Here is a 26,434-nt window from a genome sequence, read left to right as displayed (position 1 = left end):
ACCCACATTTCTCCTCGTCCCAGTGAGCAGACTTATACAGACTTCCTCCCACGGTGCTTCATCTGCAGGTTAATCCTGACGTTCCTCGGCTGATCTGTGACCGAACACGTGCTTCCTGTTTGCGACCGCCGATGTTCTCACCTTCTGCGTGTGAGTGTTTTTACTTTCCGTTTACATTCTCCAGCATGTATGGATACAGTTTTTTTCCACTGCTCGCCTCGCAGCCAACAGGAGGTCAGCAGGTGCTTCTGTGCTCACCAGATGTCTCCGTGGCTTCAGACTGAGCGGCGCGGCGGACATGTTTAGAGATATGGCGCCCTCTTGAGGGGGAAAGTTCTGGGGAAATTTTCCCTGGAGCGTTGGCACATGGAAATCAATCAATCTTACCGTTTAAAATCAGATAGATTGTATCCTGCTCAGGTGGTTTACTTCAAAATAGCTGCAAATATTGAAAACTTATGTGCAGGTATTAGAAAAAGAACCTTTATTGGGTGGTTTAGTAGTAGAAGTAGACGTTTTACTAGATTAGAAGATACTAAAAAACTGCATTTGCGTTCGTATACTTTCTTTAAATGAGAATGTGCTTTAAAAAGGAGAACATAATAACCATCACTTCACTTCTTAATGGGCTGAGAAACAAAACAAAGATAATACAAGTTGAAAACACACACATTTCGTATTAAAACAGATTAGATGTGGTACATTTGGTGAAGTAATAGGATCTTTGTTGAGTGACGGAGCCTGAAAATAAGAAAAATGGAACAAAAGCGATGAGCTCCACTGAGTGTTTTAATCACAAAATGTAATTTGAAGTTTTTTTTAAACACTCACCTTCACCGTTTGTCGGCTTTCCGAAAGAAATTTGACTGTAAATAACATAAGAGGACGCATCTCGTCAGTGTATGTTTGTGCACTTCAGCTCCAGTCATGTACATTTACGCTAACTTGTGCCAGACGTGCCTCTTGGCAGCCGAGGTGAACCTACCTGCTGTCCTTTTAGCGGCTTGCTGTAAAAATCCGACTCCGCTGGTTGGCTTGCTCTTCGACTTTCATTCACCGTGACACCTGGGGGGGAAATGATCCAATATGCACTGCTGAACGGAGAATTGTTCGGTAAAAAGGAAATAAAGAACTCTCATTTAGTGCTAGTGAAACTCACTAGATCAAAACACAGCGCTGTGGATTTGATTAAATAACGCCTCCCCCGAGGATTAATTCCCCACCAGTGCAAGCGGGACTGGAGAAACTACAAAGGCATGCAAACACAGGTTTCCTCTGTGCACTCTGAGATAAGTTTTTAGAGACTCACTTGGCGGGTGATGAACGACGTTGATTTTATCTGCGGGGAGAGAAGACTTTCTGAGCCGTTTACAGTGCACGCTTTAATACAGCCATTTGTAATGTGGCTATTTGTCCCAGTTACCTGCGCCGCATAATGTTTGCACTCGTGTTAAAGTTCTGGGAAAAACTAAAGTCTGTGGCGCCTCTCTGTGATGACAGTTTAGCCCCACATATCCAGGCTGGAAGAATATTTACCATACACACTGTCATCCTCCTCTCCGTTGTTGACGACGCTGGCTCTCGGATGACTCGGCTTCTCCTGCAGAGACAAAGATCAGAGCTTTAATATGACGCTCACGTACGGAAAGCAGCGGGTTGCTTACACACTGTGAGATTTTCATGATTTATCTGCGCTACGTTCTGCACAAGCTGGGGAAGGAGAAAAAAAAAGAGCAGGCCGAGGTTTTGCAGCTTGGTCATAAATCTTTCGCTGCTTTCGCGGAGGTCCGAGTAACGTCTAAATAATGCAACAACAGAGCAGGATTAAAGAGTTTGTACCGATGCTCGACTCCATTTCAGGGAAAAATATCGCATTTATTGCTCCTCTGCGTGTATACGACAGCTACGGTTTATAATCGCAAATTCAGATTTACACACTATTTACTTACTAAAATCTGTATTATTTAAAGCAGTATTTTTTGGTTTGTGACAATCTGATGCCGTAGACTGTATATAAAAAATCAAGCACAGTATGATCCTTCACATATCCTTCTTAATCATCTGTTTTATTCTAAATGGGAATATAATTTGCTAAATTAACATCATATTGTATTAAAGGAGGATTAAAACTTGTGATTGAGACCATAAGCTTGTTGGTGAAATGTTTTCTGAGGGAGCAAATTAAATGAGAAATTGGCTCATTTTCTCATAGACTTCTACACAATGCAGCCAGACGAGTCGCCTCCTGCTGGTTGTTTGATAGAATGCAGGTTTAAAGGTCAAGTTATGGTTTCCGCCTGACTAATGCCGGCTTCGAAAGCAGACAGTGGACATGCACTTGGTTCTATTCATGCTACTATGAATACAATTTGCAGAAGGCCGTATCCTATCGACAATGTGATGTTTCTCGAGAACAGGACTTGTGGAGAATTTCGACCCTGGGCTCGGTCAGTGGAAAACATGCACAAATCAAAGCTCCTCAGCAGCGACTACTTCAACTATAACTCTTTAAATGATGAGCGAAACAGGTGAGAATCTCCTCATGACAAGCATTTATTTTAAGCACCACATGTTTTCTGGAGATGTTGGGCTTCAGTGGGGTTCACATGGACCCTCGTGGGTTTGGGTGGAGGATTAAATTTATGTCATGTTTACCCTCACAGACAGAAAACATGAATTTACCTCGAAGCGGCAGCACATTTAACAGCTTCATCTATCTTTTGGATGCAGTCCTTTGTCAAGATGGAGATTTCTATGAACTGTTGTGGCACCAAAGAGCGATTTCTCCTCTGAAATTCTTAGATTTTGTCATTCAATAGCTGTTCCAAGAGGTCAAATTATTAACATTTCTCAACAACAATAAAAAAGAGGAGCTTTTTATCTTCTTCCCTTTTCCATTAATCATCTCAAAAGCATTCATCTTGTCACACTGAGGAAGGACCAAGACCCATAGGTTAAGAACCACTCAGCGACGCTCTATAAAGACATTTTCAATACATAAAAATCCAATTACTTCATATACAATGAATGTCCAATCACAGAGGCTGTTCTGCTGCGTTAGAAGTGCTTTATTTTTGATCTTCTCAGTACATTTCGGTGCTAATATTCGATACAAAACTTCTTATATTGATGGAGTTTAACGTTAATGCAGTGCTGCTTTGATTTAAGTCAGACAATATTTTGTCCACCACATTTGTTATTTCCGTGTTGTTAGTGTTTCACTTCACAGTCTGCCCTACGCTCAGCAGACCAGACGCTGTGTGTCGTCACCGCAGGAAATGCACAGGTGTTACTAATAACATTAACAATGTGTCCCAGTTAGACCCGTCACACCACCAGGACCCTGAAACCGAAGCAGCTAAATGGAATTCCCCCGTCATCCACTTTATTATTTCCTACTGTGACGTGCCAAAACGTCACCTGTAACAAAAGACAGATGGAGGCTCAGCACTTCGGTGTAAATTAACATTCATATTAACAACGGCGGCCCACTGTCATGCTCTTGTTTTCTTCTCGCCTTGTTTTTTTCTTTTTAGCCGTTTGCCCCACTGCCTGTCTGCTGCACCGCCTCCTGTCACAGCAGAGCGTCCGTCGTTCCCTCTCTGCCCAGCAGGTGTCCTCAGCTCCTCCTGCTGCTCCTGAGTCACCTGATAATGAACCGCCTGCACACCTGTCCCTCATTTGAACCACTTACTGGAGCGTACACAGGCCCGCTTTCACGTCAGTCTTGGTTTTCACTCAAGGAGCAGCTAGAAATCCTTTTTACATCAACAGCACAGCCTGCATCTCGTTTTTATGTCCACATGACAGTAAGGTTCATTACAAATATATATAATATATATATATAATAAGATTTTTATTTGTCGTGGTATTTTTTTTTTTTTTAGCATTTTGCCTTTTTAGCAGTCAAAAACAAAAAAGATTTAATTAGTCACTTAATAAAGGCAGTGAAATGAACACAAAACTGGCCAATCACTGATGCTGTAATGTCAAGTGTGCACTGTTTAAAAAAAAAAAAAAATGTTGGCAGAGAGGCTGCCAAAAATCACTATAAAATAAAAACTATTATTTTATATTTTTATATTTTTCCTTAATTACAATACATTGACTTTTCTTTGGCGTTAGATTTTGGCCTCAATTTTAAATTAGATATTTTTTCTTCATTTTTTAATGTTTTTTTTTTGTTGTTGTGTTTTTTAATTTATATGTCAAATAATGAAATCACCTATAATATATGTATTTATAATAAGAAAGATTAAAAATGGTATTCTTTATTGACTATCGTTGGGTAAAACTGTAATTATACAAGATATCGCTCATTTGACAAACATAATTTATTTATAACATAATTTGAATATATAATAATAATTTAGTATAATATATATAATAATGCAATATAAAATTAAATATATAATATAGATTTTTTTTAGATTTTTGTTTTGGTTATTGTGACTAATTGCATCTATTAACAGATTTAAACTTGAATTTAAATATTAAATTTAATTATTAAAAAAAGGAAATATCATGATACATTTTCTACATGCTAGTCTTTGTATGTCAAAAAATGTCAATATTCTAAAAAAAATTGACAACATGTTATTTTAAATTAAACACATAAATTAATTTGATGTTTTTGTAATTTTATGGACATTTTTGTGTATTTTAAAAATATGGAAAACAAACAGTAAATTAAAAAGAAAATATTCTGTGAAATTACTTTTTTTTTTTTTTTTTACTTTGTAGGATCCTCCTCACACATTTCTGTCCTCTCTGGTTTGCCATCCACCTCCCAGCAGCCACACCAGTTTGAATGTGTGGCCCATCACTTATTTCTTTGTCCTCTCTACATGAACCTCAGATAATTAGTGACCATTTCCTTTCTCCAGGTGGACGGTCGGCTGCTCAGCACCTACGTTCTGTGTTTCATGAGCGACAGATGTGACGCTTGCATTCAGGTTTATTCTTGCGTGCTTTTCCTTTCAGATGCCGTCATGTGTGCGTGTTCCCAGTGTGAGCTCGTCCTCCTACCTGCTGCCTGCCGTCCACGGCCCTCTCAGCAGCGTCGTCCACGGTGAGTAGACCTGACTTCACCCTCTGCTCAGGGAGCTGCTGAACTGTCTGGTTTGGCTCAAAGGTGTCGTAGGTGGAGGTTCTTCTGTCTTCTCGGCCGCGTGCTGCAAAGAGCAACAGATCTGTGAAGACATCTGCTGCTTTGAATGGTCAGAAAATCATTTTCCACATTTTTATTACCAGGCAGTATAAATAAAAAAATCCCTAAACATGTGAAGGCAAGTCAACAATGTGGACTTCATACGAAACGTCATATATGTAGTTTTTTCATAATAATTTTTTTTCTGAACAATTTTATTGATTTATTTTACAGATTTTCCCTGTTTTGTTAAATTACAGATAATAGCTAAGAAAGCCAAAGAAGAAAAGTATTAATTTACATTTTAACCATTAAAAATAGACCTCCAACTGTAAGTAATGTCCACAGAAAACATCTGTATTTTTAAAATGGCATTTGTTTTTTTTATTTCTTTATTTTTACACATTTGACCAACAAAATTACACCATTTTTTATTGTATTTAAATCAGCAAAAACTATAATTATTTACAGATATTAACAATCATTTGAAAAAGAAATTATGTACATTTAAAGACTGAAAAATGGTCTATTATTTTATAGATTTTCCCTGTTTTTAAAAAAAAAGAAAATTATAGATAGTAAATAGTAAAATAACAGAAAAAATATTAATTTACATTTTAATCCTAAAAAAAACATAAAAAAAAATCCCCGAAACTGTAAATGATGTCTTCATCCAAAATATATATTTTTCCAAATAGTTATTTCACAATGTGTGACCATTAAATTACACTGTCAGCTAAAAATATTGTTATTTTACAGATATTATCCTGTTATTTAAAGAAAAAACATGTATATTAACCTGTTAAGACCCGAGCTCTTGTTTGATATGCATTTATGCAAATAAAAAATATAAANTATTAACAATCATTTGAAAAAGAAATTATGTACATTTAAAGACTGAAAAATGGTCTATTATTTTATAGATTTTCCCAGTTTTTTTTAAAGTATAGATAATAAATAGAAAAATAACAGAAAAAAATTATTAATTTACATTTTAACCCAAAAAATACATTTTAAAAAAATCCCCCAAACTGTAAATGATGTCTTCATCCAAAATATATATTTTTCCAAATAGTTATTTCACAATGTGTGACCATTAAATTACACTGTCAGCTAGAAATATAACTATTTTGCAGATATTTTCCTGTAATTTGAAGAAAAAAATATGTATATTATTAAGACCTGAGCTCTGGTTTGATATGCATTTATGCAAATAAAAAATATAAAGAAAATAAAAATATATTTTTAAAAAATGTTAAAAAATATTTTAAAAATAAAATAAAAATAAATAACAACAATAATAAAATAATACTAATAAAAACTATTTTAAAAAATTAACAACTGTGGTAATATAACCCACAATGTGATGCCCGGCATGAGAGGATTTAAAAAAAAAAAAAGGTTTAAAATGTTATTTTAGAAATTTAACCTGTTGTGTCAAATTATTGAACATCTAGTATAAACAGAGATTAAAAAAAATAAATAAATAAAAAATACTTCCAAAAACTGTGAATAATGTCCACATCATAAAATCTATATATGTTTTTTTTGTTTGTTTTTTTAATACATTTTAAAATCTGCTTAAAATTACAGTTTTATTGTCAGAGAAAAACGTTCGTATTTTACACATATTTGCTGTTACTATTTCTTGTTTCTGGCTGCCTAGCTTCACCACCCCTTATGCTGAGTCGTCCATACACTGTGGTCAGGTTTGTGTGTTTGTGCGGCGCATCTGTAACTCCAGCGGATTATCAGTAATTTTCTGGGTGACTGTGATGATCTATGGAGCTGTCATTCAGTGTCACCGGCGCAACAGCGAGGCAGATAAACGGCTTTGCATCCCTGCAGGTGCTCCGTTCGCTTCCCTCTCTCGTCGGCTTTTGTTCAAATGTGCTACCTGCTCGTTTTATGGCTTCTTTTTACTGTTTGTGTGCCCATTACTTTGCTGCTATAATGACTCATTTCCCCGCGGTGATCACTGCAGTTTTAATTAATTTAGTAACACACCACAAATTATTTAAGGGTGTCACCATTAATTCAGAAGGTAATTCCAACAGGACATCTTGGGAGAGTAGTCAGCAAAAAACCACTGGCACGGTGGAAGTCCTGCTACGGTGCTGAGTATCTGTAGATCTTAAAAAGATAACCCCAATAGAGGGGAAGTTTTTATGGAAGCAGAAATTCACAGGCCTCCTATTCTGTTTGATATTCTTTGTTTGCTTCAGAACTGAGGGCCGCAGCAGTCTTTTTGAACGTCAAGAGCAACAACACGAAAGCTTTTAAAGCGTCGCGCATTAGCTTGCAGGTGACAAGTTAGTCAAGCCTGAGAGAACAACCCCCGGTGGTAGACTGCATATAATCAGGATTATCTCAGCGTGGCCTCGCAGATTTTCAACAGAACGGCTGCACGACTAACCGAGAGCGTGGAGTCTGAAAGATGCAGATGTTTAGTGCGACAAAAAGATGCTGTTGAGCCGTAAAGTCTCAGAGGTTGGGATAAGTTAGTGTAGCGGTCAAAGAACGACTAAACAGCTCTGCAGAAATAAATTCATCACAACAACTAATGGATTTCTGATCTGGATGGTGATGCTATTAGAAAACTACATGTGCAGTGAGCAGAGTTTCTGACCCAGACGTTGAACTGCTATGTCACTGTTTTAACATGTTTAGATTCAGTCACACTATTAAATAGGAGCTTGACTTTAAGGAATTATATCACAAATCCAACCTCAGACTGTCATATTGTTGGAAAACATTGCTTAAGGTATGAGATATGATTCTACGCATAAAAATAGGCACACATTATATGATTATAGATGCAGCAATGCTTAAATTACACTTAACTGTTCACCCATTGCTTTAATTATTTGCATTAATTATGAATCATCGATTTAACCAAATAAAACCTCATCTCTGTGCATCAAATTACATATTTACAAGGTTTTTGTCTGTTTAAATAACCCCTTTCTGCCCCCAAAAAGGACTCAGATGTAGCTCCTTTGTGCAGATGAAGAGCTACAAAGTCCTTGCATATTTCTGCAGCCACTCCTCCTGCAGCTCCAGCACACCAGCTCACCTACACGTCTGCTCAAACGCTGTTAAACTGCTCTGCGTTATGCAACGGCAAGTTTTATTATTGTAGAAACTCAGCTGCACATGTTCACAAAGGAGCTCTTTAAATCTTTTGATGCATTAGATGAAGTTATTTTTTTGGCCTTTATTTGATAGTGAAGTGAGAGAGAGACAGGAAAGTGGGGGAGGAGGACATGTGGGAGAAGGTCATGAGCAGGATTCGATCTCATGACCTCCACATCGGGACTGTAGCCCTGCACATGGGACGCTAGCTCAACCAGGTGAGCTGTAGCGGCGCCCTAATGCATTTGATTTTATGGCGTTTTTTCATGTAATCTACAACTGAAAAGTAACTAAAGCCATCAGATGAGGGCCGGGCAGTGAAGGTACCTCAAATTTGTAGAGATCTAGATCAGTGTAATCACTAAACGTACCTTGTTTAGTGGGAAGTGAGTAGAGATCAGCATCGCTTTGTGAAGCCTTCATCTGGAACACTGTGAACAGAGAGCAGCTTCCAGTCGCATCATCAGCACAACAATAGATTTACTTTTATTCAGCGTATACCAGAGTGATGCAAGCCAGAGCTGATTGGAAAGGTATTATTTTTTGCCCCTGCATTTTAACTGTCCTCCCACAAGATGGAGCCATGGACTAAATTTAATTAACAACCTCCTGACTGACTGTTCAGCTGAGTGAGAAAAACAAAACAAGAAGAAGAGAAAAACTTAGGACTGGCTGAAGAATTATAAATATGATGAAGTCTGAAACTGTGCTAATATATAACTTTAAAAAATGGTGCGTATGAAAACTCAGAACTGTCAGAAACAGAGCCACGTCCAGCTCTGGATTGAATTATCCGCCCTGGATGATGCTGCTGGTTTGGTGGTGAGCGCTCAGAATGAAAGGCTGCACTGTTCAGCTGTCAGAGGCGGCGGAGCTGCGGCCGCGCGACCGACCACGGATTAAAATTCACCATCCACACCCCTGGAAGATAATCCCACCTCTGACTGCTTCCTCCGTGACAGCATCTCTCTCTCTCTCTCTCTCTCTCTTTTCCACTTCAAACCTGGCTCACGGCACAATCCCGGCTTTATGGCTCCATTCAGGTCGGAGCTTCCGTGTAGTTTACATGTCGGGTAATTCCTCCCTATAGGGCCCCGGCTTCATTCACGTTTCTCGTTGAGCTGGAGACGCTGCTAACAAAAGCAAGGAGTCCTCATTATTTCCACTTGTGCAGCGTTCTCCAATAACCTGGCTCCTCGCCTAATCCTCCAGCAAGCCTCATCTCTCCTCTCACATCTCTCAGTGAGGAGCAAAATGTGATCCTTGTGTGGTTTGAAGCTCCACTGTCTCAATAGATGGAAACCTCAAAATCCCTCTCCCCTTCTCCTGCGCGCTCTGGGGACAAGGACGATGGAAAACATGTGTAATGACTTATTCTGGCTGACTTGGCCTTGGTCGGGCCAAGATTGGTTGCAGATGGCAGCCCCGGTAGTTCCCTCTCTATTACTGAGGGGATGGTTGGGATACAGATACTTGTTTTGCTTTGTAAGTCCACTGGGGAGAAGGTTGGCTCGCCGAGATGCAAGCGAGCTCAATAAAAAGCCGCATAATGGGGGGCGAGAGCATCTACCCAGCATCTCTAATCATTTTTTTTTTGTGTGTTTTGGATGCAAGAGAAAAGTGTAATATGTTCTATGGGAATAACAATTAATTGCATGTTTGCATTTGTGGGGGAAAAAAGAAGCAAAGTCACAGCTGTTTAATGATTTATAAGCCTTAATAATACCACTGACTTTTGGATGTTTCGTCTTCATGAAATATTCACGCTGCTGAAATTGAACAGTTAGGGACTTGTGGGCAAAGGCAAATGGCTCTTTTCTCCATCCTCGCTTTTGTTTGTTTTGCAACGGGGAGCGACTATGTTCTTGTGGTTTATGGAATCAAAACAAACTGTATCGCAACAAAAAAAAAAAAGCCTCTTCGCTCTATTCAGCAGCACTCCACTGACAATGGCAACACACATTCCAGGCACTACCTCCCTCCCACGTGAACTCCCCCCTCCGCATAACTCAGCGTTTTGTTTTTTACTCCACAGTCGTGTATCTGTGTTGGAGTGAAGGGAAGCAGAGAGGATGCAACCAGAGAGAGAGAGAGCAACAAGTCGCCGCATGTTGTTACCTTGAGCGATGTACGGGGTTCTGCTCTCCTTCACCTGGGTGCTCTCGGGCCGGGGCGTGGGCGCCGGTGGGCGATTGGCGATGAGCACCGCTTTTGTGGAGTTGAGGAAGGTGTCATATTCGTCACTCATCCCCAGCGGTGCGTACAGATCCTCATCCTCCCCCTCTTTGTCCTCTTTCTGTACGTCTGCGATGGAGAGATTCCCTAATGCACAAAGTGTTTACTGCCTCAGTGTCATAATGAAGCTTCTGCACGCTGGGTTTCTGCTGCAGCTGATCGGAAGCTACATGTCCCCCCCCGCCATCAGCGAGGGGAAACTGTTCAGTGGTCGGAAATGAACGCAGCGTAATGATATGCTGGAGGAGGGAGGGATGGGGAAAAAAACAATTCCATTACTGGCTTTCCCTTGTCCTCCCTCCACTTCCCATCAGGCCCACACTCACCTGCATTGCACATCATTTCGTAGACACTGGAGTCACCATTGTCCTCGTTTGGGTTCAACATATTCTGCAAGAACAGAAGAGATGTGCTTTCATTCAAATCACCCCAACAGAGGGGCTTCGAGGATGTTGTGTTGGACATTTGCAAGAGTGGATTTTTGTGTTTGGCAAATCTCGACTCGCTGCACTGCTTGTAATTCTGGTAAAAAAGAAGTGAATTCATCCTTGGCTCGCTCAGCACGCTGCTAATTTTCTCACCTGTGTCCTCCTTCCAAAGGCACAAAACCTAAAAGCACAGATGACTATCCACCAACCACCCTCTGCCTCCGTGCGCCGCTTTAATATTCAGCGTTTTCATGTCGGCTGTGACAAACGTCCAGATTATTAATTGAAGGCTTCGCGCCGCATCTGTTAGGACTTGCGGGGAAAGCGTTTTTTTTTCTTTTTTCAGAGCTATAGCATGAATTCACGGAGGTGTGAGGTTGCGCGGTGACGCCGGCTGCCGAACAAAGCTGCCGCAGAGTCGTCCTTATTTGCTAATGGCGCGCTGAGGGACAGGCAGGGGTATGATCAGGGTAATTAAGAAATCAGACAATCTTCCCCTTTCAGTCCAAACATATCATTTAGCGAGCAATTCAAGACCCTTGACTTGATGTCTGACTGCATCCATAATTAGATATAGATGATGATTTGCTGCCAACTTCTGATGAGGAACCTTCTTTATATTATTTTGAGCTATTTTAACCGCTATGTGTTCTAACTATATTTTTTATACCGCCGCTCTTGTATATTTTGCATCCAGACAGATTGTGTCAACAAAACGCTCCATCATAATACACATGACAACACCTCAGGATTATATCGGACTCCTTCTGTCAGTTTAAGGGGATACTGTATAGTCTAAATTCAATAACAAAGTCCCAGGCAATAATATAAATCTGCAGAATATATGAGATACAGCTCACTTGGTTCAAAATATCCTCCACACAACACGCCCTGCTCTGTGTGCTGTTTCCAGGCAACACAGCCAATCATGACTCAATTACAATATTACACTGTTCCCGGCGTTGCAAATTACTTATAGGCTGCCATGAATGCATTACTTAACAGTGGAGGTTCGCAACAGGCCCAACAGGTAGAAGGGACGGGTTAATTACCGCCGCGTGAATATTGAATTTTAATAGTCGGATTCCGCGCTTAAGCACAGTGTGGTATTTTCAGAGGTAATGTCTGGACAGGGGAGGGGGTATTTATTTACTAACCGCGGACGCTAAATCATTTTACAGATGTCTGAAGCTGCAGGAGCCTCAGGCATTCCACACAAATTCACCGCCGCAGTCCAAAGCAGCAGCAGCAGCACCTCAGACAGAAACAGCAGGCACGATTCGGTCGGAGGGAGAGCAGATCTAGAGCGACTCTAGTGCGGCAGAAGGAGGGTATATTTGTCTTCAGCAGCAGCCTGAAATGGTCAATTCTCAAGCTGGCCGCTCTGAGCTCTCAGCGCCGGCATGCTCGCCGCCTTTAGTGGCGTCAGGATGAGAGGATTCGACGCGATGGCAGATTGTAGAGTGAACCCCATCACACGAAAGCACTTAAAAAACCCGTCTGACTTGGGGTATTGTTTGGCCAGAATAAGAAATATTTCACACTAAACTGTAGTTAGCAGGAGACCGAACACGAGGCTGCTCCTCAGCACCGTGAGCTAATTGCTGATGTCAGTCTGCTCGCAATGCTAACAGGTTGCAGCTAGCAGTTTAGCATATTAGCATGCTGACGTTTGCTAATTAGTAGCGAATGCAGCATCCTGAGCCGCAAAGGTCAACCTCGTTAAGGAACTGGAGGAAAAGTCAGCAAGTTAGTGGATTCACTGTGTGGCCGCCGTGGATGTATTCAACTTAAACACACTGAGATGTTTCACTGGATGACGATTAAAACTTTGCTCAGCTGCTCGACGCTTGCAAAGAAAGAAAAAGGTCAGAAGGCTTCATCGTCTTCATCTTCCGTTAATGTCTCAGCACAAAGACCCATCCACTGGTTGACATATTTGAGTCTAGACCAAAGACTTACATTAGCATTCCTGAAGCAACTCTGCTAGCGTGGCTAAAAACACACGCTATCTTTTAAAAATTGGCAAAATAACACAATTTTTCCAAAGTTAGAAATAACAAAAAGAGAAACGATCATCGGACTTGAACTTTTCTTGAAACTAATTATGTGTGACATGCAAAATAACTAAATCTGAGTTTAAAATTGTGGCTTTTTAGTCAAATCGCTTAAAAAATGCAATTAAAAAATGTTTGCACTGAACTGATTCTGTAAAAAAAAAAAAGAAAATCTGTGCACCTCAGCGCATTAATGGTTTAGCTTCGTGAGACTTTTAGCGACTATCCGGTTGAGGCAATGTTTACGCAGACCAAAGATTACACTATAAGATTGAAGGGAAAATTAAATATACCAGATCAATCAAATGAATTCAGCATCGCTCAAAAACAGGATGCAGCAGAGCAAGTTTCCAGCAAGTTGTTGGAAGATATATTCAGCACGGTGAAATATCTTCCACTGATGTGCAGAGCCGTGGGAAAAATGCAGATTTTCTAGAGCTTGAGAAAATGTAAGTTGTTAAAAATCATCACATTTGTTCTTTTTTCCAGTACTGGGTGCAAATGTGGGCAGTTTTTTTTTTTTTTGTAAAATACATGCATAATCAATCACTTTCATTTATTCTTTTATTTTGAATGATTTATGGCATTATTACTGTTGCCTTCTGCACAAATGTCATCGTGAGTTTCTCTCTAATTCCAGCCGCGGTTGTGCTGTTTCCATAGAGATGCAGGACTTTGTGTCGCAGCGAATAATGAGCTGACAGTGAGTGAAAATGTGACGGGAGCAATAAACGCCTCGGGTTAGCGTAAAAAGAATTACGCCGTAGACACGCAACATATACAATCTGAGGTGCGAAAACTGTTTTCTTTACCGACGACAGTAGCATTCAAATGGTAAGCAAATGGCGGAAGTTTGCGGTAAATACCTCAAACAAACCTGCCATGCAAAGCGAGGTGGGTGGAATGGACAAATTCCTGGACTATAGGATGTTAGCTGATTTGGTTTTCCTGAATTTGGATAGGAGTATGCTGCACACACGCACAGTATGCAAAGCGTAAATAGCTCTTTGTAGGGCCTTACAGTTGCAAACTAATCTGCATCTGAGGGGTGCGCTGTGAAATCTTGAGTCCGTCTAAATGCCAAGTGACACGCAGCCGGAGTCGCGACCCGGCATTAAAATATTAAATAAGACCCGGGCGCGTTTGGTAATTGAGCAAGCACAATGCAGCAGTCAGAGGACAAAAACATTGTAGATAACGGCAGAACATTTTCTATATTTGTATTCTAGTTATGCTCTCCCTGAATAATTCAGCTTTCCCCTCTGGAGCAGTTCACAGCTAATTAACAAAGAAGTGTGGTGCCAGGGCAGACTAGTGGATCTGACGCAGGCCCTGTGAGTGATTTAGCCTGTGTATGAAGCAGGGGACCGATCCATCTAGGATTTATTGACAGAGCGCTGCTACACTGACGCCCAAATCACTGATGCATCATGGGTTGATTAATTGGAGGTGGGGGAAACACTGCAGATGAGTTAATGAAACTGCCACGCACCCAAAACAAACAAAAAAAAAAGGAACAAAACCTCACCCCGCAATCATGAGTTTTATAATTTCCCTAACACGCTACACAAGCACAGTACGTGTATATTCTTTAGCTGTCAAGATGAATTCTAATTACCTTCCGAGAAATCCACAGCGAAATGCTCGTGCATGTCGGCTCTGTCTGTTCGGTTACATCTATAGGTTTGTTGAAGTCCCAGCGGAGAGACCTCTGTTTGACTTCATTGCTCCCCTGTCAGCCGAGCCGGCTCACTGCGGCCCTGCAACGAGCACTCACTGGAGCAATCTGATCAAACCTTGCTCTGTCTGCATTCACTCTCAATTAGCAGTGTTGCTAGGGGGGATAAATGCATTTGCAACAGCTGTTGGAGTGTCTAAATTTCCCCCGAGGCGGAATTCTCCATAGATTCACCCACGGCATCAGAGAAAGTTAAAAGTTGTCGACGTTACGAGGGGAAGGCTGAGGATGAGAGCAGAGCTTTTCATATGAATGAATGAGCATCAGATAGCTGACATGTCACAAACTGATGGGCTGTAACATGTCAGGGATTTAACAGCTGCTGCGAGCTTTGAAGGATGGCTTGTATGTAGTTCTAGTCAGTCTGCAGATCATTTGAATTTGTCCAGGTTCTTAGATGTCTGTCAGAATTGACATCTATTTGCGGAAAGTGCTGCAGCTCAAGTTCTACACAAGTGCAGTTTAGAAGTGCTTGAACTCGAGAGCGTCCATTATAGGAGACTTCATATATGAACACATTTCAGGGGTATTTATAACTATAGTGGTGCAGATTAGGATTGTCTACAACACGGTAGCTTACAAAAAGTGCCAAGTAAACTTATGTTAATGCACCAGTAATATTAGTCCAATAATATCCTAGTGGTGCAATGCATGTGTGATAATATAAGGGTTGATCAGAAAGTTGAGAGACACACATTTTTATATAATATGTCTGCAGGGTGGTGCAGTTGGTAGCACTGTTGCCTTGCAGCAGGTTCGCGTCCCGGTGGGGGCACCGGAATCTTTCTGCGTGGAGTCTCCATGTTCTCCCCGTGCAGCGTGGGTTCTCTCCGGGTTCTCCGGCTTCCTCCCACACAGTCCAGAAACATGTTGAGGTTAATTGGTGATTCTAAATTGTCCGTAGGTGTGAATGTGAGTGTGCTTGGTTGTCTGTCTCTCCTTCACCCTGAGTCAGCTGGGATAAACTCCAGCCCCCCGTGACCCTAGTGAGGATTAAGCAGTGTATAGATAATAGATAGATAGATGGATGGACCAACACACCTGTATCTGGAAGGTCCAGTCATTGGTGAATCAGTAGTCATGACTACAGCTACACCATGAAGACAAAAAACACTCCTAGAAACTCTGTGGAAAGGTTATTGGAAAGCATAAGACAGGGGATAAGTCAAGAAAATATCCAAGTCACTGAGTATCCCTTCGATTACAATTAAATCCATCTTGGACGAAATGTGTCTCATGTGTAAATCTGTCTCTAAGTGTAGCCCTGTGATAGACTAGCGTCCCCTGCCTTCGTCCTAAGGCGGCTGGGATAGGCTCCAGCCCCCCCCCCCGCGACCCTCGTTAGGATTAAGCGGTGGACAGATAATGGATGGATGGATGTCTGTGATGAGCGCTGAATCTCTTAAACTGTGTCAAATTGGTGACCCTTCAACTTCATTTTGGGGAAGAACCGAGAACGTCGATTTTGTTGTTGTGTCAAAAAACATGCGTTGTTGCTGAGCACACAACACCTTAAGATGTTGCAGCAGAACTTTGCCTCGACAGGCTGGCCACAGGGGAGAAATCCCCAGGGAGAAACCACTTAAATGTTAAAGCAAACAACATGCATGCTAATTTCTGGAGACTGCTCTTCTCTAAATGTCTCTAAACTTCTGCTTCTTCTCTTGATGGTTGCCACAACCCCACCTCGTATCACCAGCGTCGATCCTGGACATGAAAGTTGTCTCGTCCTAGAATCTGCTGATAGCACCGTCTCTGAACTTATTGATCAACCCTCCTATGATCCCTACTGGACATTTACAGATCTACATGCTGGAGCAGGACTTTACAGATTGCTACCTTTATTCCACTTTGTTTTAATCCTAAGAGCTAAATGAGAAAATGAATGCAGCTTGTTACCTTCATGCTAAGACTAGAATTGAGCAGAAACCACTTGTCTGTCTCTGAAAAAGCGAACCTCGTGGAAACACCACAGGGATGATAAATTGTCTTTCCTCTTGAGGCTTTGTACAGATGTCATGTGTTGATCAGCGAGCTTTTGAGCTGAAGGTAGGCGGATTACGCTCCCTTGCTTGTTATACATAGAAGCAGCTTCTAGGTAGCACAAGCAATTACAGCCAAGGCTAAAATGGCAGAGCAGACTGTTGACTGTCTCGAAGAAGGAAGAAAGAAAAAAACTCCACGACAATGGACCCAAAGATGGCACACACCCCCTGAACCTCGCAGTTCTTTTGGATCAATGGTGAGGAACAGTGAGAGCTGACTTTTTTCATACAGTCCAAATCAGACACAAATACTTAGAAACAGGATCAGAGGTGCGAGTTAGTCTTTTATCCATAAAAAGACGCCCAAGTGTGATATTTGCCTTGCACACTAAAAATGATGTGGTGTTTTCTGTCCTCACTCCTGGTGCATTATCTGTTTCTTTAAAATGATAATCTCTTCACTGCCTAATGAAATTAGCATCCCAAAGAACATTATGATACGAGTGTCCTCCAGGTTTATCGAATAAAGGTATGAGCATGCATGCAAGGGAGCTATTAGCTTTGGATTGCCTCTCATTAGCGAGAAAGTGGCAAACGTGCCGCTCGGGCGCAAAGTGTATCTACAGAGCAAAATGGGAGGCTGAGCAGGAAGAGGATCTCCATATTAACGTGAGAAAATGGCAGCCATTACGCAAGAACATCTCGACATTAGCGGCTGAATTAATTGTCTGAACGTATGCAGACGGCCCGCGCTGCGAGCACATCGTGCATGCATAAACAAACACAGCCTTTCTAGTCTCTGCGGGGGTGTTCCATTAGGAACCTCGCAGGCCAAACACATTCAGGATGAGAGGAGGAGGGGTTGCCATTCATCCACTAACTGAGCCACGAGCTGTAAAGACACTAGTTAGGAGGCGGTGAGGACACACAGGTCGCCCTCGCTGCTTCCCGCCGCTCTAGTCTCTCCATTTGGTTCATTATTGATAAAGGAGCATTCACTCAGCGTTGTAGTGCTGTACTGACGTCGGTGAGAACAAGCCTCAGTGCTGCCGTGAGAGCTCGAGAGCAAAGGTACGCTCTGCCAGCAGCTACCTGAACTATGGAGCTCCACTCAGCTGAAATGACATCCAGCCACGTCTATAACAATAACCAGTCAATGGGTGCTTCTAATTAGCTCACAAATCACCCAACATGGGAAGCTGTCATCAGATATCGATAAACGTCATCAGCGTATGGACGGTCAATAAAACTGAGGCAGTGTTCGGTCGTATGTTCAAAGGAGGAAATCCAAGTGAAACCCAGAAATAAAAAGTATTCACCCAACTCACAAGTTTTCCTCTTTCAGTGCTTTTCAACATTGAATCAGGGTAAATTTAATTATGCTTTTAAGACCAGAATTAAGAATCAAGTCTTTCATGTTGAAGTAAAAGCAATTTCTCTTAATTAGCCTCATACATCTGGGTGCTGCAATTATCTCTCATTCCTCTTCTTTGCTAAACTGCTCCAGCTCTGTCAGGTTGCACAAGGATCAGGAGTGAACAGCTCTTCTGAAGTCCAGCCACAGCTTCTCAGTTGAACTGAGGTCTGGACTCTGATTCAGCCGCTAACACACAACAGTCACCCTGTTGTCTTTAAACCATTTCTGTGGAGCTTTGACTGGATGCTTCGGGTCATTGTCCAGGTTGTCCTCCAGTATTTTTCAACCCTTTATTTACCATTTCAGGGTAAAGTTCCAGGGCCTGCTGCCTGAGAGCATCATGATGCTGCCACCACCGTGCTTCAAGGAGAGGATGTGATGATGTGCTGTGTTTGCAGCCTGTTAAACATAGTGTCGTCTTATGACCGAAAAAACTCACATTTAGTCTTATTAGATCTGAGAACCTTCTTCCAATTCACTTCAGAGTCTCTCACATGTCTTCTGGTGAACTCTAATCAAGATTTAATATGAGCTTTTGTCAGCAGAGGCTTTCGTTACTACTCTCTTATTAACCTTTGACTGGTGACAGTTGTATGCACGCTCTCTCCTCTGAAGCTTGTACCGTAAATTCTGGACTATAAGCTGCTACTTTTTTCACACACTTTGAACTCTGCGGCTTCAACAATGATGCAACTAATTCATGGATTTTTACGAATTTGCCTTGAGACCAAAGTGACGTTGAGAGCAACAAGAGAGACTGAGGAAGTGTGTGACGAAGTCATTCTGAGGCTGTTCAGTTCCGACACTGAAGAACTTTAGTGGTTTTAGTGCGCAGGAGGAAGATGATGATAGCGATCAATGACTTCTCCTGGTAGGATACTGTATTTTTTATGTTTTTAACCAGCTGTGTTACAGGCAGTGTTCAGAAAAAAGCATTTACGTATTTGTGACACCTGCGGCTTATAGACAAGTGCAGCCTGTATGTGTACAATTTTTTTCTTCTTTTTAAAGTCAGTGGCTTATATTCAGGTGCACTCAGTAGTCTGGAAATTGCGGTAACTCCATCAGAGGAGTCACAGGTGTCTTGGTGGTCTTCCTCATTAGTCTCTAACTAACTCACTCTGTTATAGGCAGATTTACACATGAGACACATTTCGTCCAAGATGGATTTAATTGTAATCGAAGGGATACTCAGTGACTTGGATATTTTCTTGACTCATCCCTGTCTTATGCTTTCCAATGACCTTTTCACACAGTTGTTTGGAGTGTTTTTTGTCTTCATGGTGTAGCTGTAGTCATGACTACTGATCCACCAGTGACTGGACTTTCCAGATACAGGTGTGTTGGTCCATCCATCCATCCATCCATCCATCCATTATCTATACACCGCGTAGTCCTCACTAGGGTCATGGAGGGCTGGAGTCTGTCCCAGCTGACTTAGGGTGAAGGCAGGTTCACCTGGACAGGTCACCAGTCTATCACAGGGCTACACTTAGAGACAGACAACCAAGCATACTCACATTGACACCTACGGACAATTTAGAATCACCAGTTAACCTCAACATGGTTTTGGACCTTGTGGGAGGAAGCTGGGGAACCCGAAGAGAACATGGAGACTCCACGCAGAAAGATCCTGGTGCCCCCACCGGGACGTGATCCAGCGACCTTTTAGCTGCGAGGTTACCACTGACCCACCTTGCAGCCCAGGTCTGTTTGTACTACAGTCAATTGAGACACTTTTACTGCACTCAGATGATCTCTATTCTTTAACTGTGTGACGTTTAGCACCCATTGGATGCACCTGTCTGTGTTGAGCTACAAGAGTCACTTTAAAGTGGTGAATCCTTGACTTATTTTCACTAATTCTAATTAATTAGCATCACTTTTTTGACCACAATTCACTGCTGAAAACAGTAAAAGAGGGGAAAATACTTTATATAAGCCTTTATACAATAGAGACAAACAGATGATCAGTAGGTAGTTACCAGCGTCTCTTTCAATAAGACGTTGAGCTCCGTGTGGCCGTGACTCTTGGCAATCTCGGTGGGAGTCTGTCCGTGGCGATTGGCGGTGCGCAGCGCTCGGTCAGCGCCCGGACACTGCAGAAGGAGGCCGGAGACGCTTCTGAATCCGTACTGAGCGGCGAAGTGAAGCAGCGAGGGGACGTCTGCATGGCGGAGCTCTGCTGCGGACATTTGCCCATTTTGATTGGGTGCGAGAAGGAATTCATATTAAGCCTGGTTACGGCTGAAAGTGAACAGCTGCACATTTATGCGACCTTGAGAACTCGCAAGAACTGGCATTACTTCGTTTCCAGGTAATAAGTGGAAGGTGATCCGTTGCTATCTAACACATCCAAGGAAAGACACCTTGGAGGCAGTTATTGACCTGTTTGTCATGGCAGCGTTTCCCTCTGCCCTTTTTAGCAGAGTTAAAGATCAATCTCAGTCGCTGATGAAGCCATCAATCTGCCACATAATGAGCAGAGAAATAATGGAAAGCTTTTTTTTTTCCTTCTTTCCATGGTGGGTAGTGTGCATCATGCAGGAGGAACGTAATCCAACTGTGAGCAGCATCATCGCATAAACACACGGTCAGAAGGAAAGAGGGAGTTAGTTGTAGTAATGTGTTATCGTAAAAAGTTCAAATGATGCTTTCGACTTATAGTATTTTATAGATTCACTGTTAACTACACGTTCTGTCAACAAAGCTTTCCAGACGGTTTTTGCTCATGTAGCTCTGAAAGTAGAATTTAAGGGAAGTTGGTTGTGTTGAGCAGTCCAACAGCGCCGTACCTCTTTCAGGTGTGTTGTCACTCTGCAGCCCCTGAAAGCCTCCGGTGGGCATCCCCTCCAACAGCATGGAGGCCAGCTTCTGATCCAGCTTGTCCAAAGAGGACACCTGAAGAGCCTTGAAAGCCACACACACAAAGAAGACTTTTATTCCTCAACAACCAATACAAGCAAAAAAAACATAAATAAATAAATAAATAAAATGTTGGATTTGGTCAACAAATGAAAGCACCATCAAGAAAAAAAAAAAACCCAGTGGGAGTGCTATTTCTTGAAGAGGAGCAGTAAAAGTGCCAGTTTGAATTTAACCGTCGCACACATCAGAGCGCCGTCTTGCCAGTCTACGCTTTTAGTTTGAAAATTCTTCTCTTGGCATCGCTCAAGTTTGCCTCTTCAGCAGAAGAGACCTAATCAAATCAAGTGTTCGTGGCTGGAAGAAGGTTGAAACCTGCTGCCTCTTCAGTTTGAGAAAAGGCGACAGTAAACAGTGGCTCACATAAACCTCGGCAGAAATATGCTTCCTTCTTTCTTTCTTTCTTTTTTTTTTTATTCGCACGTCTTTTGTAATGGCTTGATGCGGATCGATTATAAGCAGCGTTTCAAGGCGGTGATTGACTAATTTCTATGACTGAGTTACATAACGATGAGTCACTAAGTAGCATAACACATTTAAAGTGCCTCAGAAGAGTTACTTTTGTTGAGAAGAGAGAGAACAGGAGTGCATTCAAATGGGCTTCCTGCATTACTGAATCAATGATTGACTGTGGTTATTTGAATAAATTTGCAAGTGTTATAACTTGAAAGTTCAAGGTGTGCTCGCTGCTCATTTTATGCCAGCATATGTTCGCTCTGCTTTCTGTTTCACAATGTGGCTGCTGTGAAATAAGGCAGGATGTAAATGCACATCTCTCTTGAGCGCCGTTGGAAGCCAGAAAGTGTCACAAAACCAAAGCTAGCGTTCATTTAATGGAAGATTTTTCCACTGATTAAAGAGTGAATGAACAGATTAAAGCAGCAGAGTTTTTAGTCCCCAGTTTGGGTCCTACACTTCCCATGATGCAACCCTATTTTTTGTGACACCATCTTCTTCCACTTCATGCCACCATTTTTATTTTTTTTCTAAATGTGTAGTCATATGGTGCCATCAGGGTTGTTTCCTGAGTCGGGCAGAGGATTAGAAATCCCCTAATCGCTGACCTTTTGGGGGAACCAACGGTGGAATTCCCCGTCATAAAAACTGAGATAAGGTACGAGTGTGAGGCAGCCCTTTACCTCACACATGAAGCCTACGGGGTCGGCTACCCTCGACAGGAGGCAGGTGATCTCCTCCAGGCTGCTGTAGTACTGCAACTGCGTCTCGCTCAGAGCCACGCCGCCGCTAAAGACGGTCACGTTGACGTTCCCCGCAGGAAAATCTGCAAGAAATACCATAGAGGCAGAGTGGAAATATCACAGTGCTTCATTGTTCTTTATCATACGTTCCCGTTTTGTTCACCTGGTGCCCTGACACACAGGATTCGCTCGTTCCACTGGACGGGCTTCAGTCTCAGCATCTGGTTTTCGCCGCTGAACTCGACCTCGGCGTCGCTGCTGGCCGCCTCATTCCTCAACAGAATGAACACCTCGGCGGAGCTCTGCCAAACAGACGGCACAGTGGATGTAGTCTTTGTGCTTTGTGAATAAAGGGAATGGCTCACTAGCGACTAGATGAGCGCCTCACCCCGCAGGGAACTCTGGGAGGAATGACCATTACGCTGGATCTGGCGCTGTCAGTTCCAGTAGGCTGAGTTTGTTCCGCCTTCTGCTCTGATCCTGATGGTTTGTGTGTCAAGGGGCCGGCATTCGCTGCTGAGGCTGGAACACCTGTAAAAGAGTCACTGGATGTCTATTTATTAGTCATAGGATGCAGCAACAGTTTCTGCAGAAGAGTCTGTTAGAGACCAGGCCACGTGTATTGTTAGTGTGCTAGCTGGACCGCCACCTCAGCTCTAAAGGTGTTGTTAACATTTAGCTTCTGCACAAATCTGTATTAACACTCATAGTCCCCAGAGAATGAATCCTACGCTGCAAAAAAGGCTGTTACTTTACATGTTTCTTCCTGTTTTGTTCACAGAATTCACAGAAAGAAAGTACTCATCTATAGGCTAGCAACTATAACATCCACATCAAAATTAATTCTTCTACAATGAATTTAAATCAGCTTGTTTCAGTATTTTTACATTTTTAACAAGTGTTAGTATCACTCTAGATACATCATTGGTGGACAAAAAGGTTCTTTTTAAAAATATTTTTATCTAGAGTAGGTAAAACATAAATCAACAAAAACCTTCCATGTTTTAGTTTGTGGACAGATTAACTATTTTAAAGAGTTTTTTTTACTGCAATTGTTTTTTCAGCTTATTTTACAGACTTTTCCTATTTTGGGAAATTACAAACAATATGAAGTAATATCACAGAAAAAGCATTAACAATTTACACATTAACCATAAAAAAGGCCAAAACTGTAAATAACATGAACATTAAAATCAGCATTTTTACAAATGATAACTCATTTTTGACCATTAAGTTAATTTAAGTTTTTAAGTTTGTTTTTTTCCCCTGTAAATAGATTTTGTTTGTTGTGTTGACTTACAGTTAGTAACTAGTAAAACTACAGAAAAATACTTTAATTTAAAGGTTGACTGTAGAAAACAACAAAAACAACAACAATAAAAACACTCCAAACTGTAAATAATGTTCACATCAAAAATCTGTATTTTAACAAATGGTAATTTGTTGTTTTTTTTTTTATAACAATACAGCACATTCTTTGTTATATTTTAGATTTACATAATGTTTGCAGTATTTTCTCAGTAGATACACCATTAAATAACAGAAAGCATTATATTTTTACTGTAGGTGCACTATTAAATAATCACAAATGTCTTTTTTTTCATTAAAATGTCATGATTTTTCTACAGATAGACAATTTAAATAAATAAAAATGTCCTGTTTTTTCCCCCCTGTGGACACACTTTTAATTACAAGAATTTTTTCCATTTTCTGATGGTAGAACAAAGTCTGGCTGATAAGCTGCCAGCTTATTAACTGTTATTTTACAGGTTTATTTCTTATTAATGTAGAACGTGACAGCATCAGCTGCACCATTAACTCTGAATGTACCAAAACAACAACATCAAAATAGCCAATTATTGGACTGCAGTACTATGAGCACTCAAGAAGTAGAACAACAGAATATGAGCTGAATTCTACGTTTTGTGATTTGCACTAATTGAGCCTTTCACAGCAGTTGTCTCAGAATTACCTGCCCAGGGGGAGGTGCTTTATTTTCTCCCTCAGAAACATCTCTGCACATTCAGAGTGTCCTGAAATGACTCTGTGATTGTTAAGCAAACAGAAACTGAAACGTTTTCTTTTATACGCGCTGTCTTATGGTTGAGTTTGGTTTTATGGCAGTTATAGAAACCAAAGTGATCTGTCTCTACTGGAGCCGTGCATCAAACACCTACACTCACAAACAAACAAACAAACAAACGGCATCGTCCTGCATGAACAGCTCAGGTACGTCTGGGTTAAAACCTCGCCGCTCATGGGATCCTGGTTTGAACCGCTCGGCTGTATCAGTGCCATGAAGTGATGAAGAGGGCTCTTGAATTTGCATGGCTCGCAATGAGTAATCAGTGGAGGCCACATTTGCATCCAATGTTCCTCTCCTGCTCACACACCTGTTTAAATACAAGCCCACTCCTCCGCTTTATGATTTCATACAAACGGCGCAATTAGGAACAAACAGGCAAGGAGGCCGGGGGTAACTGGCGGGGCAGATGAGGACGTGGTCGAGGTGCACACGGTTTGAGCAGGTGCTGAGAAACGCTGGGTGTCAATCTGCAATTCTCTTGAAAAAAAAAAAAAGCCGGCAAACAGGTTTCCAAGCTGCTGCTCCGGCGTCCTCGCACATAATGAGCATTCTTTTCCACTCGCATTTATGGCAGAAGAAGAGCAAGGCCGTATGAATTCTCTTTTATTCCCTTTTCCCTTGAAAAAAAAAGAAGTGCTGTGGGTTTTTAAAAACTGGGATCAACAGTGTGACTGGAATTCAATTTGTCATGCGTTAAAATACTTGTTTATGTCGGCGGAGGCTTTGAATACAAAACAGATGTTCAATGAAGTGACTTTAGAATAATTGTCACCGTATTAAGAGTTTCAGAGAAGATTTTTAATGCTTTTGTTGGGGGGGAATAATCAAGATCAATAAGTCAAGGATGCATTTTTGAAACGGCAGACAGCATTTGGAAAGGATTAATGTTTCCAAAAATTAAAAGGAACTGATGTTGTAGAGTTGTAGGGAAATGAAAGGTTGGATTTCACACCTGATTGGCTCATGGAATAGGGTCTGAAGGGTCTTTGAGGGCATCCAGGACAACAATAGTACTGGTTCAGTGTATTCTGCAGAAGGTGGTGGATTTATTTTGCTCTTGTACCTTCGTTTTTTGTGCTTTACCACAAGAAAAATCTCACATCCAGCAGGCCCAGGTGTATTTCTATACAGATGATCCTCGTGTTTATATCATATGTATATCATATTAGACATTTTTTCATGTTACAAATATTTTTATATCCTCACTCTGTCAGTTTTAGTACTTCTGTGAATTGTTCTTGTGCTGTAAATGTTTTGTGCTCAGTGTTGGGATAACAAAGTAAGCCTCCATGGACTTTTCTGAGCCATACCTTTCCTCACGATGTCGGTGACGGCCGACAGGTACTCCGGAGCGTCCTGCTCGCTGGAGATCTGCAGGCACTCATCACCGTTCAGGGGCACCAGCTCCAGCAGAGGGCTCAGAGTGTCCACCCCGCACAGCAGCACCACCACATGGGCCGCCGGGCTCAGCACCCGGGCCAGGAAGAAGCGCCTCATCTGGCACAGGCTCTCCAGCATGCCTTTGGAGAGGATCAGCAGCTTGCAGGTGTAGCGGGACAGCCGGAGGAAGTCGTCCCTGCGGCTGGACGCCGTGGCGATGTCGTAGCAGCAGATCCCGGCCTCCGAGACGGAACCGGTGAAAAGCGAGCACAGGTAGGTGGCCCATTGCTGCGCCTCGGTCTCGTAGATGATCAGCAGGTCCTCAGCTGCAAGGAAGAGTCATGTTATGCTCAAAAAGTTCAGCATCCTGTGGAGCATCGAATACACATTAACAAGCATTTTTCACAGCTTTTCCACCAATCTGTTGCTCTGAGCGTCGCGAAAGAACCATAAATCATCACATATTAAAGCATTAATCACTTTCATTACCCGAGTAAAAATGTATGCAATAATGAATGAATGAATAAATAATAGCTTCACCTGTCTGGCTCATTTCTTTCCGTGTGCAGGTCTCACGCAAATCAGCCGGAGCTCAGATAAGAGGGAGTTTCCTGCAACGCCAAAGCAGACAAAGATCGTTCAGAAAGATAACAGCGAACAAGTTAAGATGTGAGGTTTTGATTTTGAGAAATATGCTACA

At 41.8% G+C, this 26,434-nt stretch overlaps 1 protein-coding gene across 1 annotated transcript; it reads right to left on the bottom strand.

Moving 5' to 3' along the window:
* On the bottom strand, positions 1-26,287 carry LOC103369320 (B cell scaffold protein with ankyrin repeats 1). The gene is made up of 16 exons (XM_008298010.1): positions 26,275-26,287; positions 25,665-26,060; positions 22,657-22,790; positions 22,432-22,570; positions 22,209-22,351; positions 20,940-21,054; positions 20,130-20,326; positions 10,846-10,909; positions 10,403-10,588; positions 8,656-8,715; positions 5,029-5,192; positions 1,537-1,600; positions 1,310-1,339; positions 986-1,065; positions 832-866; positions 1-741 (listed from the first exon to the last, which is right to left on the bottom strand). The coding sequence occupies exons 1-15, from the start codon at positions 26,285-26,287 to the stop codon at positions 834-836; spliced, it is 1,818 nt and encodes a 605-aa protein (XP_008296232.1). The 3' UTR covers positions 1-741; positions 832-833.
* Between the last annotated feature and the right edge of the window lie 147 nt (positions 26,288-26,434).

This window comes from Stegastes partitus, unplaced genomic scaffold, assembly GCF_000690725.1.
Source record: "Stegastes partitus isolate 25-593 unplaced genomic scaffold, Stegastes_partitus-1.0.2 Scaffold1270, whole genome shotgun sequence".
NCBI lineage: Eukaryota > Metazoa > Chordata > Actinopteri > Pomacentridae > Stegastes > Stegastes partitus.
The sequence above is the reverse complement of the archived record's forward strand: the minus strand, read 5'-3'. Positions and strand labels throughout refer to the sequence as shown.